This window comes from Clarias gariepinus, chromosome 21 (genome assembly GCF_024256425.1).
Source record: "Clarias gariepinus isolate MV-2021 ecotype Netherlands chromosome 21, CGAR_prim_01v2, whole genome shotgun sequence".
In the NCBI taxonomy this organism is placed as follows: Eukaryota; Metazoa; Chordata; class Actinopteri; order Siluriformes; family Clariidae; genus Clarias; species Clarias gariepinus.
This window is the reverse complement of record NC_071120.1, coordinates 14,812,257-14,827,295: the sequence shown is the minus strand read 5'-3', so window position 1 is coordinate 14,827,295 and position 15,039 is coordinate 14,812,257. Positions and strand designations below refer to the sequence as shown.

General features: G+C 36.6%; 2 protein-coding genes across 3 annotated transcripts in view; one reads left to right on the top strand and one right to left on the bottom strand.

Annotated features, from left to right (window-relative positions):
- The first annotated feature begins 1,186 nt into the window (after nt 1-1,186).
- On the top strand, nt 1,187-10,190 carry hmgcra (3-hydroxy-3-methylglutaryl-CoA reductase a). Its single transcript, XM_053480426.1, has 20 exons — nt 1,187-1,353; nt 2,649-2,825; nt 2,924-3,035; nt 3,127-3,214; nt 3,304-3,388; nt 3,526-3,631; nt 4,107-4,213; nt 4,306-4,425; nt 4,982-5,136; nt 5,278-5,531; nt 5,657-5,826; nt 6,146-6,340; nt 6,420-6,578; nt 6,671-6,828; nt 6,925-7,030; nt 7,140-7,310; nt 7,394-7,534; nt 7,638-7,796; nt 9,060-9,214; nt 9,304-10,190. Exons 2-20 carry the CDS (start codon nt 2,661-2,663, stop codon nt 9,356-9,358), a joined length of 2,661 nt encoding a protein of 886 aa, XP_053336401.1. The 5' UTR covers nt 1,187-1,353; nt 2,649-2,660; the 3' UTR covers nt 9,359-10,190.
- Nucleotides 10,191-12,862: 2,672 nt separating this feature from the next.
- The window catches only part of cert1a (ceramide transporter 1a), a 28,092-nt gene continuing 25,915 nt past the window's right edge, over nt 12,863-15,039 (bottom strand). For both annotated transcript variants that reach the window (XM_053481058.1, XM_053481059.1), the window contains 4 exons: nt 14,854-14,982; nt 14,468-14,597; nt 14,220-14,352; nt 12,863-14,129 (listed from right to left, as the gene is read on the bottom strand). In XM_053481058.1, the coding sequence (XP_053337033.1) occupies nt 14,225-14,352; nt 14,468-14,597; nt 14,854-14,982 (387 nt within the window). In that variant the 3' untranslated portion in view covers nt 12,863-14,129; nt 14,220-14,224. The remainder of the gene's footprint in view (nt 14,130-14,219; nt 14,353-14,467; nt 14,598-14,853; nt 14,983-15,039) is intronic.

The following is a 15,039-nucleotide window of genomic DNA, read 5'->3' as shown; positions in this document are numbered from 1 at the left end:
ATGGTGGAATTATATTATGATTATACATAATCCCCTTGCTGTGTTTTTTGTTGTTGTCGTTGTTGCATATTTGTTACATTTAATTGATAAATACAAAATGCAGTTTAAAATTATGATTTCATTTATGTAAAAGAACTAAAAAACCTGCCTTAATAAATGAAATCAGGATTTAAAAGCTGCATTTTGTATTTACTCTGGCTATCTTTGTGTACACTAATATTAAAATTTGTTTCATAATCTGAACCAATTAAATGTAACAAATATGCAACAACGACAAAAAAACACAACAATACTTATAAATACATTTATTTTGGCCTAATTGTTGCATTGCATTGCATGTTTGTTTATTCGTTTGTTCATTGAAAACTTCAACAAACAGAAGGATGATTGTATCGTTCAGTCACAGCAAATAACTTTTCTGCTTGTCAGAGCAAAGTTGTCAAAGTGAGTGATAAACATAAAAAATATAAAATATAAAATAAAAAATATCAGAAGGTCCCTTTTTCACGGCACTGTGTACACACACACACACACACACACACACACCATGTCATGCATGTTATATGACCAAAAAGAATTTATAGAATATGTAATAATAATATTAATAATAATAGTTCATAATGTCCATCCAGCGTGCACCTCTTATGCTCTGGGTACACAGGGTATAGATGGATTCATAATAGCTGCAAAAGGAGTTTACAGAAGAACTGTGACACACTAACATGCTCAGTAAAACGTAACAATTGATTTTCTTAAAAGACTGTACAACTATGTAGCTCTAGGTGGTCGTATTTAGACTTTTTCAATTTAAAATAAGAACAAAGGGTTTCATTTCAAATATTGACTTTGATCAACAGTTTATTCTTATTCAGAAACGTTGAATGACAATTTCTGAAGCGATATGTTTTATAGCGCTGTTATTACTGTAGTATATTGTACTGTATGTAAGTAAATCGACAGGGACAAATCAAGCCCCTTCTGATGTAAGTGATGGCGAGATCACGCGTCCTCGCAGAGTTAACGCCTTCTAAAAGCGACAGTGTCAGTGGGCGTGGCTGGCGCGTTCGTGTCTTCGGTCCGTGTATGTGATTGGCTCCGTGCAGGAGTGACGCAGTGCCGTGCCATCGCTCCACACGCGTTACAGGGGGCCGGCGGAAGGTGATTGGCTTCAGTACCGGAGAGCTCACTTTAACAGACTGCGATGGATTAATTCTGTCCGCTTTCTCCTAACAACACAAACAGGCTGCGTGGAACTCTTACCATCCTCACACTTCACCCCTGGGTTAATACGTTACGGTCTATTTCACATCTCCGCATTATTGGTGCATTATATCCACCCTGTCCCTGGCACAGGTAAGTCCTGAGCACTGATTTACATTTGATCAGATGACTGATTGTGGATTTTAAAAGGCTGATGTGATTTATTCATATTTTCATGACAACCTTGCAGATTTTTTTTTTTTTTTGTCTATTATGCACTACATTAATATTACAACTACAGACAGTATGACATCTTAAATGCTAGAACATAGTTATACAGAGCATTTACTCTGCATTATGCTTATATACTTTGTGCTGGAGTGAGGCTTGTGTCCATTTGTAAATTATAATGGCCGTTAGAAACACAGCAGCAAATGTCCTCTAATATTCACAGTACATTTCCAAGTGACAGCTTTTTTTTTTTAGCAGTCTCACATTTTACATTTAAAGACATTTAGCAGGTACACTCACCATCTATACTGCTTAATCCTGTATACACACTGTAAACACGAATAAGTTGGTTTTGAGGATGTTTTACATTTTAAGGAAACTATCGGTTTTTGAGTTTTTTGTACTCACTCATATAAATCATTCTTTATTTGCATTAATGAGTATCCTAACTCATACTATTTAACAGTAATCATAATTTTTTTTAGTTGTTGCAATTCAAAGAAATTGTTGTTGGTCTTTCGCCTGCTTCTGGCAATGGGTCGCCACAGTGGAACATCCAGTCCGCACACAAACTTGGCACAGGTTTTACACCAGATGTCCTTCCTGACGTAACCTTCCCATTTTATCTGTGCTTGGGACAGACAGTTCATTCAGGGTTTGGGACTCGAACCCCGACCTTTTACAACACCTAAGCCACCAGTGCCCTATTGCCTATGACGTCAGACACAAAATCACTAGTCTGAAAGATTTTAAGTTGGTGACAGTTACTGTTACTTAAGTACTTGCAGATACTTAAAATCCTAAGAGCGTATCTCAGGAAACTTAGCGCATGAGTCGGGGTACTTTCTCAATATGGTGCCGATACATCACAGGGCACACACATACAAACACTCACATTTACACTATACTGGCAATTTGGGAACGCCAATTTGGCAGGCACATCATTATTTGTAATCCTTCTTTCTTAATCCCAGATAGGTTTGTCAACTTATTAAGTTACTAATAGTTTGATAAACACTCGGTAAATGTGTTTTTTTTTATAATTAACAGATTTTCTTCCATAAGACCTTTATTTACAATATGTCATGATTTGAATCTGGGCGGTAATTTTTAAAAAAATATCCCGGTATTCATCAGGTCCATCAAATCAGTCCTGTCTGACAAGATTATCATTTATGCCTTTTATTCCTTTATTTTCTTTACCCTTTCTCATCCAGTAATACATCAAAATGCTAAGCAGACTTTTCCGACTCCACGGCCTGTTTGTGGCCTCCCACCCCTGGGAGGTGATTGTGGCCACTGTGACTCTCACCATCTGCATGATGTCCATGAACATGTTCACTGGCAATAACTGCATTTGTGGTTGGAACTTTGATTGCCCCAAGTATGAAGAGGTGTGATGCATCATGATCAAAATCTATGGCGATTATTGTTTGTGAATTGTATTATTACATGCAATTGTTGACATTTTTTATAATGTTTACGTACGCAGCAAGTCCTCAGCAGTGACATCATCATTCTGACAATCACAAGATGCATTGCCATTGTCTACATTTACTTCCAATTTCAAAATCTTCGGCAAATTGGATCAAAGTACATACTGGGTAGGGTTTATAAATTTGGATTCATGTAGTCAACAGATTGGAATCTACAGTATATCTGACGTTAATTTCCTTTTATTTTTATTTTTTTTAGGTATTGCTGGGCTTTTCACCATCTTCTCCAGCTTTGTGTTCAGCACTGTTGTGATTCATTTCTTGGATAAGGAGCTGACTGGTTTAAAGTACGTAAACTGCCATGTTTTTATGCTATTTAAGAAGTATAGTCTCTGTGTGATGATAAACAATATCATATTCTTCATTCGTCTTACAGTGAGGCATTGCCATTCTTCTTGCTCCTGATTGACCTTTCCAAAGCCTGTGCTCTGGCAAAATTTGCTCTAAGTTCAAACTCACAGGTACATGACATCACATTGCTCATCTGGCTGCTCTGTATCTAAATGATGAACTTTTTTATATGTTGTAGGGATATTGTAATGTAAATATTTACGTTTAGAAATAGTGATGTTAATTTAGGATTTTTTTTATGCTACAGGATGAAGTTAGAGAAAACATAAGCAAAGGAATGGCTGTACTGGGCCCAACGTTTACTCTGGATGCTTTGGTGGAGTGTCTAGTGATTGGTGTAGGGACCATGTCAGGTACTTATTCCTGTATATCATTCTGCAACCACCCTGGATGCAATAAATCAGGTATATATAAGAGATGGTACTGTAGGAAATAAGAGAACATAATAAGGTGTGTAATTTTCCAAAATCATGACATCCCTTAAAGGTGTTTTTAACCTCCTAAACAACATCAATGTGCAAGAGATTACTACTTTATTTCAGTATTTAACAAGACTTATTTTTTATTATAACTTACACTGTGGACAATCATGTAAATTATGTTTTTGTTATAATTTTTTTTTTTTTTACAATTCCAGTTTATTATTACTGTAGCATTCTTATGTGGGATGTCCCTCATTTAAGTACATATTAAAAGGAGTGGATTAGTCTAAACCTGTGATTTGTATTACAGCTTGTATTTCAGTGATAGAAAATGAATAAACTGCTTATCATAAGTCAAATTTAACATGAAGTTCAATGTGAACATCCCTTTTCTGATCAATCACAGGTGTTCGTCAGCTTGAGATCATGTGCGGCTTTGGATGCATGTCTGTCCTCGCCAACTACTTTGCCTTCATGACGTTCTTCCCAGCCTGTGTCTCGTTAGTGCTTGAGGTAAGTGAATTTATGCCTATATAGTGTACTATGCGTTGTTTTCATGTGTCAAATAATGTGAGTTTTAATTTTCTAAAATGTATTTAACAAAGTTATCCAGGGAAAGCAGAGAGGGACATCCTATCTGGCAGCTGAGCCACTTCTCCCGTGTCCTGGAGGAAGAGGAGGACAACAAACCCAATCCGGTTACACAGAGAGTCAAGATGATCATGGTACAAAATGGACATTTGCTATAAATTATAACATACTTGAATATTTTTTAATCATAAAAAGGATGAACATACAGTTATATATATATAAAATGATAAGTAAAAAAAGAGTAACGATTTTGGTATAGGACAAAATAATGAATAAAAAACAAAAAAAGGAATATTATTATAAAGAATAAATATATAAACAGTTAAAACGGGATATGTGTAATTCTGTGTGAATTTACAAATGTGTAAGGACCCAGTCCAGTGGTTGTTACTTAAACTCTTTAGAAATTTTTATATACATTTATATTATTATTTTTTTTTTAACTAACTAAAATATTGGTTAAGCTCACCTAGCTACAAATAAATGCTAACAACTTCTAGGTTATAATACTAATGTTAGTTATTGAATTAACAAAAAAAAAGCTATAGTAGAAGTGATTAATCTAGTAATGTATAAAGACTAAAATCTAAGCATCTTCTACCAATTGACATCACCACCATAATGTCTTTGTATGAATGTTTCTAGAAGATGAGACATTTGTACAATACTATTTTCCGATTTCCTTTGCAGTCTCTTGGCCTGGTGATGGTTCACGCTCATAGCCGATGGATTGCGGATCCTGCATCTTCGAACAGAAGTCTGGATGTTCCCCAAATGGAAATGAGTTTAAATTCACCCAAGAGGATTGAGCCAGATATGCCCTTGTGGCAGTTCTACCTGTCCAGGTAAGTAAGTTTTGGATTAGCAGCTAAAAATGTAAAAATAAATAAATAAATAAAAAACACATGGTAATAGGTTATATTTACTTTCCTGTGTATTCCTTTTGAATTGTATATTTAATAATAAATAAATATGTATCTTTGCAGAATGATCAGCATGGACATTGAGCAGGTCATCACTTTAGGTCTTGCCCTTTTCCTGGCCGTGAAGTACATCTTCTTTGAGCAGGTGGAAACAGAATCTACGCTGTCTCTTAAAGTCTCTGCTCCCACCACCATGCTCACACAACGATGTCGTCCTGATCAGGGCTGCAGGAAGGACGTGACTCGCTGCACTATTAAGACTGAGAAGCCCACTGCTCCTCCACCTTCTCCTCCTGTCATCACTAAAGAAGAAAGAGGTAGGAATTTATGTTTTAGATTCATCTTACCACTTTAACATCTGCTTACTGATTTAGCCATTGTGTGAAATGTTACATTCAATGAAATTTAAATCTCTAAACCAATGCAATTTTTCATTTGTTAGATTTAGTGATAAAGCCTTTGCCTATGAAGATTGAGCCAACTCCTAAAAGCATGTTTGTGGTGGGAGAAGGGGAAACCATGGACAGCAATGTTGTGGTGGAGCCTCAGCCCAGCATCCCGTCAGAGCCCAGGCCGGTAGAAACGTGCTTGACCATCCTGAAAGACCCACAGGTGAGGACGCCATGGAAATGTATTTTTAGTCAAGCAGCCTGTCTACAGTTTTAAACCGTTATCGTTGATGTACGTACAGTAGTTCCTTACTTTTAACAGAGCACCTACAGAACCTAGGGTTCATTGTATCCTTGGTTGTGACCCATGTAATCTCTAATGAGCTTGCCCACATTACTTACTCACATACTCTTAACTTATTAGCGTATGACGTGCAAAGAAGATCGGAAACCTCTTGCGACTTCAACAATCGTCCCTTCTTTAAATATATTATGTAAGAGTCCCGTGCATGATTACATGAGAACAATTTGTGATTCCACAGATGGGTGCCCGATACCTGAGTGATGCTGAGGTTATGTTGTTAGTAAATGCAAAGCACATTCCTGCCTACAAGCTGGAGGCAGTAATGGAGAACCCAGAGAGAGGGGTGATGATCCGTAGGAAGATGCTCCACCCCAAGCTTCCTAAGACTTCTGCACTCACCGGCCTTCCATACAAAGACTACAACTACTCTGAGGTAAACAGAAATATTCTTTTCTATTTACACCAGTTCGGTAACTAGGAGGACACTATTCATGGCTTCTTATTTTTTACAGGTGATGGGAACATGCTGTGAGAACATCATTGGTTATATGCCTATTCCAGTGGGTGTCGCAGGTCCTCTGATGTTGGACGGAAAGCAGTTCCAGGTCCCGTTAGCCACAACTGAGGGCTGTCTTGTGGCAAGCACGAATCGAGGCTGCAGAGCAATAGCGGTAAATCATATCACTATAAATATGTTTAACCAGGACATTACAGAATATTCAATGTTGAAAACCTTGACATATTCCGGTTGTTTCTCTAACAGCTGTCTGGTGGGGTCAGCAGCAGGCTTTTGGCTGATGGTATGACCCGTGGCCCTGTGGTTCGCTTACCTTCTGCCTGCAAGGCTGCTGAGGTCAAGGCCTGGCTAGAGAGTCCAGAGGGCTACAAGTGCATTAAAGAGGCATTTGACCACACTAGTAGGTAAGCGCAAAGAAAAACACATAACGTAACAGATGAAGTATATTTTATTAAAATGTAAAGTAACAGATTTCAATCTTGCTCCTGCTTCTTTCCCAGGTTTGCTCGTTTAGAGAAGCTCCTGATTGGCCTTGCTTCACGTAACCTGTACATCCGCTTCCAGTCCCAAACAGGAGACGCCATGGGGATGAACATGATCTCAAAGGTAATGCAATTTAATATATTCTAAGACATTAGAAAGTCATTCTAGAATGTCATTCATTAATTTTTTATTTTAAATCTCATCAGGATTATTTGCTATTTTGGGTTCTTAGGGAACAGAACAGGCTCTGGCTAGGCTTAAAGAAGAATTCCCTGAGCTGCAGATCTTGGCAGTTAGTGGGAACTACTGCACTGATAAAAAACCAGCTGCTATTAACTGGATTGAGGGCAGGGGCAAGTCCGTGGTGTGTGAAGCTATCATACCTGCTCGGGTTGTTGGAGAGGTAGTTCTTCAAGCGATTCGAATATGCACTTTTAGTATCACAAAATGGGGAAAATTTGTAATGATGTTAAACTTTTATCGCAGGTTTTAAAGACTAGTACAGAAGCTCTGGTGGATCTAAATATCAGTAAAAACCTTGTGGGTTCTGCCATGGCAGGAAGTATCGGGGGCTACAATGCTCATGCCGCCAACATTGTTGCTGCCATGTACATCGCATGTGGACAGGTAATAGACATTGCGATGAAACTTTGCACCTAACCATTTATGCTTTAAGGTTTTGGAGGAAACAAGGTTGATATGAAAGTAATCAGGAATATTATTTTGCCAGGACCCAGCTCAGACAGTGGGCAGCTCTAACTGTATTACTCTAATGGAAGCAGCAGGACCCACAGGAGACGATCTCTACATCAGCTGTACCATGCCTTCTATCGAGCTAGGCACTGTAGGAGGAGGCACCAATCTGGCACCTCAGCAAGCATGTCTGCAGGTCTCTACACTGTTTAAGGCTCACTCAGCCACCCGTTTATTATGTATTCCTACTGAATATGTACAGTATACATTATAGCCAATCTATTGTTTTACAGTATGTAGTACCTTCATGCTGTCCATCAGCAAAGAGGGACCACTACAAGGAGTTAGCTAGATATTATTTGGTTGGTGGACAATTCCCACAGTATTAGAAGTCTCTGTCAGATAGAGTCCAGTTAGGAAAGCCTTTGTCCCCGTTTATGCTTGGTATTTAATCTGTCCCGAGTGACAAGAACAGTAGGCAGCGATAAATACAGGTCTGAATAGCATTTAAGCTACACTATATTTAAAATGTCCAGCCACATGGTAGGTGTTCATTATTTATGTTAGTATTCAGTACTGTGCAAAAGTCTTGAGCCACTTTATTTTTTCATATTAAAGTCAATTAAAATGTATTAAATATGTAGACTGGCTTAGTGCTACACAATTAATCACATAAAAATCGAGATCATAATATGGCCTGGCACAATTATTTAAATCAAAAGGCTGTAATTTATTACAGGTAATATAAGCATAGGTTTGTCAAAAAGATCATTTCTGCCATTAATTGCTTGTAGTCTAGATGAATAGTTTTGAAAACAAAATTGTAATTGTGTTTAAATTGCAATCACAATACGTGTCAAATAAGCGCACTATAATATTTTAATTAAATTGTGCTGCCCCAGACACAAGTGCTTAAAGATCCGATTAAAAAAAAATTCATCGTAGGGCACGCACACATGCGCGCACATGCATGCACGCACGCACAAAAACGTGCAAAAAAGAGAGCCGAAAAGTCCTCCAGAAAGCCTGATTAGAAAGTCTAAATATTAGAAAGTCTAAATATTAGAAAGTCTGGCTTTTTGGAAGCAGAATATGAAGAAATGAAAGGATAGTGTACTGTATGTTGTTGTGACATTATTAAAAACCTAGCAATTTTTTTTTATATTGCTTCATTAAGTGATAGTAAAGTAGTGGATATGACTTTCAAAAGCAGGGTTTGTATAAACAGCAAGTTAACTCCCCTAGACATGAGCTGAAAACTCCTTCTAGGAATACAAAATGTACAGGCCTTAAAGTTGCCTTAAAATGTGATCACTAAACCCATATTCGATACCAAACTCTAAGTCTGTTTTGACCACTGGATGATTGTTAAGACCAAGTCTGATCAGAAAATAAGGCCATACCTGAGTATATGATGTTCTGTAACTCAGACTCGAAAATGTTTTTTTTCCCCTCTCAGATGTTGGGTGTGCAAGGTGCCAGTGAGATGTGTCCCGGTGAGAATGCCCGGCAGCTTGCCAGAGTCGTGTGTGCCACTGTGATGGCAGGGGAGATATCGCTGATGGCTGCTCTTGCGGCTGGACAGCTGGTCAAAAGTCACATGACACATAACAGGTAAGTAGAACTTTCAGCTCTAATTCAGCATTCCAAAAGGACCTCAAGAGCAATGATAAACTAAAGGCTTATTTATTTTCTATTTTTAGGTCTAAAGTAAATTTACAAGACACACCAGGAACCTGCACAAAACAAGCATCTTGAGTCTTAATTAGTGGGCACGATTTAAGCACCACAAAAAGAAAAAGACTGAAAAGGGACAAGGACACACTTCAGGTGCATTTGATTACTTTTACTTGTGAGTAAAAGTCAAATGAATGGCTGCAATAAAAAAAATTCCAACACCCTGTCTAGGAGAAATACGCTTTCATTCTTACAACTGGAGTGGCACAGTCATCTCAAAGACTGCTGAAAAAACAATGCTGTGTAATGTTCGGACATTTTAGTTTTAGACATCTCAGAACTGATGCTGTTTCTGATGCTGTCAGTGTTTGCTGGATGCACTCAGAACGTAATTTATTTTTTCATATTTATAGGATTTTTTTTTTCTATTCATAGGAAAAAACATATTATGAGCCATATTTGTTGTTACACAGAATGTCGTGGAGAGCAATCATTCATTATTATTTTACTTTAAATTGCGAAATCCAGCCTTGCAGTTATTCCCATGATGTTTATTTGAATGAATATGGGTTTTACAGAAATCAGTTGATGTTATTTAATTATTGACATATTGATTATTATTAATATAGAGTATGCAAGGTTTTGGCTAAAGGGAAAATTGCAAACTATTTTCTCAAGGTGCTATAATTATGCATTGCTTGTTTGTGGAAATACAGCAAAAACTGTCTATGTTCACAGGGTGTGTACATTAATACACACCAACTTATGCTTACTGACTTTGCTAATATGGTACAACTAATTGTGAAAAGAAACATGAGCTACTGTCCATGCAATATTTTTTCAAATGCTCACTCCCACCCATATGATACAATATAATGAACAAGTTTTACGTTTTTATAATTGAAACATAAAACGGGGATATTGAATAAATAAATTTAAAAAAAGAATTTTTTAGTCATCACTTGTTCTTTTTCTGCAACATGGTTCATTCTTCATTTAGAACTAGTTTCCCATTATATTCTACAAATAATATATTCTAAAGAAACTCGATTTGAAATACAGTTGTATTTCCAGGTGTTTAGTGCAGTTAAGATCAATGCTCTGTGCAGGACACTTCATGGAGGATTATGGATTATTTTGTGCACATGGTCATGCTGGAACACATTTTAGTTCAAATTGAACTAAAGTTGGAACTGTATTCTTTCACTTTTGTGTCAGATTTGGGAAGAAGTTATAGCCATATAGTGTACTGCCACATGAAGTGAATAAATCAAGACATGAGATGTGCTTTAACAGGAAAATAACCAACGATGGTATAGTGCACACTCCAACCACACCCCACAAATGATATATACACCACAGCGATTTGACAAGTATTATTATTATGTTTGTGAATAATATAATATTGTGAGAATTTTCATTTGTAATGAAGTTTAAAAAGTTAAACTGACACTGTACAGTTAGATCCATACATTTATGAACAAAGATATCAATTTTTGCCATTTGGCCTCTGAACACCACCACATTGAATTGTAAATGAAACACTGAAGTTGTGAGCAAAGGGCAGCTTTAATTCCAGAGGTTTGACAAATATTTGTGGCTTTAAGCATTCAGGAATATCAGCTGTTTACATACACACATACCAGTTTGGGGAAGCTCTTAATTAATTAAATAAAGTAACATAATTACAATTAATTATTTAATGAAAATCCTTTGCAATTAATGATCGCTTGAAGTCTGGAACCGATGGACATGGCCAAATGACGAGTTTCCTCCCTTGAGATGCTTTATCAGGCCTTTACTGCAGCTGCCTCCAGGAGCCAATGAAACCAGTGCCTTCTTTACCACAGACAGAACTCTGCAGTCATCTAATTTACTTGTCTCACTTTTGCGCCTGCTGAACTCAGCATTTAATGCCGTTTTTTTCTGATTGATTTATTTTGTTTCTTTTTAAACGTAATGATGGCCTCAAGTGGTCACTTTAGAACTATCTTCAGGCCTTTTATCTGCTTGATTTGTCATGGAGTAATGAGCGAACAGGCCACACCTAGCCATGCTACTACTTAGTCAGTTATTTGCTTAATTATTTATTGTAACACCCCAAATCAGCTACATATAAAAATAGCTATTTTCCTAAATGGTTCATGACACACTTCTGTCAAATCACTTGAATTAAATTAAAAGTCTTGACTCGCATCCTAAGAGTTATATTTAACATTCAGTGTGATGGTATACAGAGGCTAAATGGCCAAAAAATAAATAAATAATTTTTTTAAATTTATGGAGCTAATTTTTTTTTATCGAATCATGAGGTATAAAGAGGAATATTTCAATTTATAGCTTATCAAAAATCTTCTAACAGTAAAATATTTAATTGAGAGTCTGAGTAATTCATACATACAGTATAAATACAGTGCATTTCTCAGTCTAGTTCAGTGCATCTTCTTAAGGCTGCAGTTATCCCTGTTGCTTCCTGGCACACTTTTTCTTTACAAATGTTCTGAAATTTTAAGATACTGGATTTTTTTATTTCATGAGCTGTAAGTCTCATCTCATATTCTATACCGCTTTATCCTGTATTCAGGGTCACTGGTAGGCTTGGAGCCCATCCCAGGAGACTTAGGGCATGAAAAGGGGTACACCCTGGACAAGGTGCCAATCCATTGCAGGGCACACACATAGTGTACATACACTACAGGGTGGTTGGGAACACCAATTAGCCTAATCAGGTCTCTTTACTGTGGGAGGAAACACACCAAGCACGGGGAGAACATGCAATCTCCATACACATAGAGACGAGAATCAAACCCGGACCCTGGAGGTGCAAGGCAACAGTGCTAACCACACCACCACCAGTTCCACCTGAGCTGTAGTCACTATCATCAAAATTAAAACTAAAAGAAAATATTTTATCTTATGTGTAATGATTCTAGAATATGAGAATTTCAAATTCAGAATTACAAAAAAAAAACCTCTTCCACAATATTCTAATTTATTGAGATGCACCGTACACTCCATGTGAATATGAAGTGACAAAGTCTCATTCCAACATTTCAGAAAATATCTGAATATTTAAAATCTTCTAGGTAAGCAAAGACAGGACACTCACCTCACCAGAGTATGCACTGGCCAATCAGCTCGCCCGGCATCATATCTCACCAAAAAAACTGCAGCTGATAGGCTGAGCCTCATTGAGACCAGACAGAACTGCTGAAACGATGTACAGTGCTCTCTCTTTCTCTCACACACACACAAACAGAGGTTAATCTGAGGTAGTGCGAGTTCTGCAGATGACTAATCTCCGGTAGCACCAGCATTAACTCTTTTGGCACGCTACTGATAATTGGCTTGCTGGCTTTGAATCAGTGCTTGACTGGTGTTAAGTTACATTCCACAAGGTGATTCAAATCGTTTTGAATTTGAATTCGCTCGATTAATTTGTGTATAGAATTAATTTACTGCTATAATTCCACATTTTTACCTGATAAATGTTGCTGAATTGTTTTCTCGAAAAAATATGACCTTTATTACTACTAAATATTATTATTATGAATAACAACATTGTACATTACACCATAAAGCAGGAAACTGTTTATTCACATAATCATATGCATAAATCTTTTCAGAGTGCAATTAACATATGACTGATACATTTGCTTATTACATATTTACAAATAAATTTCTTAGTGAAACTCTCAGTGTTACTATTAACAAGCATTATAATAATCTGTATTATTTTTCATACATCCCACTCTCTATAAAATCATTCATACATATGATTCGCATTTGGCAACACGTGTAAACTGATTGTAAAGCAACGCTTTTATAATTAGTGCAAATATTAACATCAACACAAATTTTTGTGTTAAACAAAATGAAGCCCTAAAATAAGGTCAACCAAGGGCTACAACAACAATAATAATAATAACAACAACTAAAACACTTTGTGTATATGCTTCACGTTATTCTGTCAAATAAGGATATACATAAATATGACTCATTTTATGCAGGTCAAATAAAATGGTTTTCTTCCATTATAAGTAAATAGCTGGTAAATACACTTATGTCTTTTGTCTAACATAAGCACATATCCAAAACCAATGCTCAAACAAAGGTAGTTCTGCATTATTTTGTGAAATGTTTTACAAAACAAAAACAGAAAAGTAGAGCTTAATCTTCTCTAAAGAGTTGACAGTGTCTGAATGTGGCAACTCAATTCATCATAGCGCTATTTTTTCCTTCAACTTTTGCATACTTTAACCTCTGTCACATACATATACACAAAATAATATACATAAAATTAAAGCATACAGCACTAAAATAAGTTTTAATTTAAAGCTCTTCACATTCTCTATTGATCAAAAAAAGGCAGAAAAAAGGCTACACTGCACCAAAAGAAACCTGTTAGCTTTTCGTAAAAGGTATTCAAGTTTATAGTGTTTTAATTTTAATAAACATAAGTCAAACGATAATGTGCAAGAAATATGAATACGTTTTTCTTTCTTTTTTTTTTTTTTACAAAGCCATAAGTAAACACTTAAACTCTTATAAAAGGCAAAGCAGACAAAAACAACCAGTACCCATCCCCTAAGCACAAACAAAGCTTGCACTGTACATGTAAGTATTATGTAAAATGAATACCTTGTGATCTTCTGGAACCCTGAATAAGAACATTGATATTCCTGATCCAGGACACTGTAGTCCACTTGACCGGTGGATAAAATATTTGAGTAATTGTTCTTTAGTTCTCTGAAGCTCTTGTACTGCTTGGAATTTATAGTGTGTTGGGATGGATAAGGCCTCTTAGGGATGTCTTTAAGGGAGGCTGGTCGATTCTCACAGAACAGGCAACCTACAGTAAAATGTAGATACTGTCAAGGAACATGCACAATATAATTGAAAATGCTCCTTAACATCTCAAATGCTAACCTTTTTTTATTACCTTTTTTAAAGGAGGATTGGTTTGTTGCTGGTCTTATCTTGAACGTAGGAACTGAAGCGCCTTAAAAATTTTGGATATTCTCGTCTGGCGACCGCACGCAAGACTGACGCTGGTGCCCATCCACCTGGGTTCACTACATTCAGTAAAGTACGTTTTAATGTAACGAATCACAGCGGTAGGATAATAGTAACATCATTAGAAAATCAGTGTTTCAAGGGTAAAAAAGAAAGGGTAATTAATATACTCACCATTGGCTACATAAGTTATTTTACAGAGGATATCATCTCTGCTGATCTCTTTGTTGCCCTCTGGTGGACTGACAAGCGTCTGGCAGATCATGGCCACATTGATTTTGGCACGGATACATCTGCTTGTGGGCTGGAAAATAAAGTAAGGTCAAGACTTTGACAAGGTAATTAAAATATAAAAATTATGACAATTCTTAAGCATAGTCAGTACTATCAAATGTCAATGTGTTTTTATTACACTAATGATATCTGTAACAGTTAATTTGATAAGCTCTATTTCTATTGTGCTAAATGTTAAATTACTTCTTTTAAATTTTTTGTCAAACAAATTAACTAGCTTTTGCTGTCATTCATTAAAGACCATACCAAAAACAATGACCCCTTACTGGGTATCTGTCATGATCCACAGAGAAATTGCACACAATCCATGTATCTGGTTCATTCTCATTGGTGGCCAGGATTTTACGAATCACTGACAGATAAAGGATGTCCCTTTGTGAGGCAGGCCACACCCTCTAAAACAGAATCAAGGGCAAGGATGCGTTACAACAATGCGATATGAACACACCCAG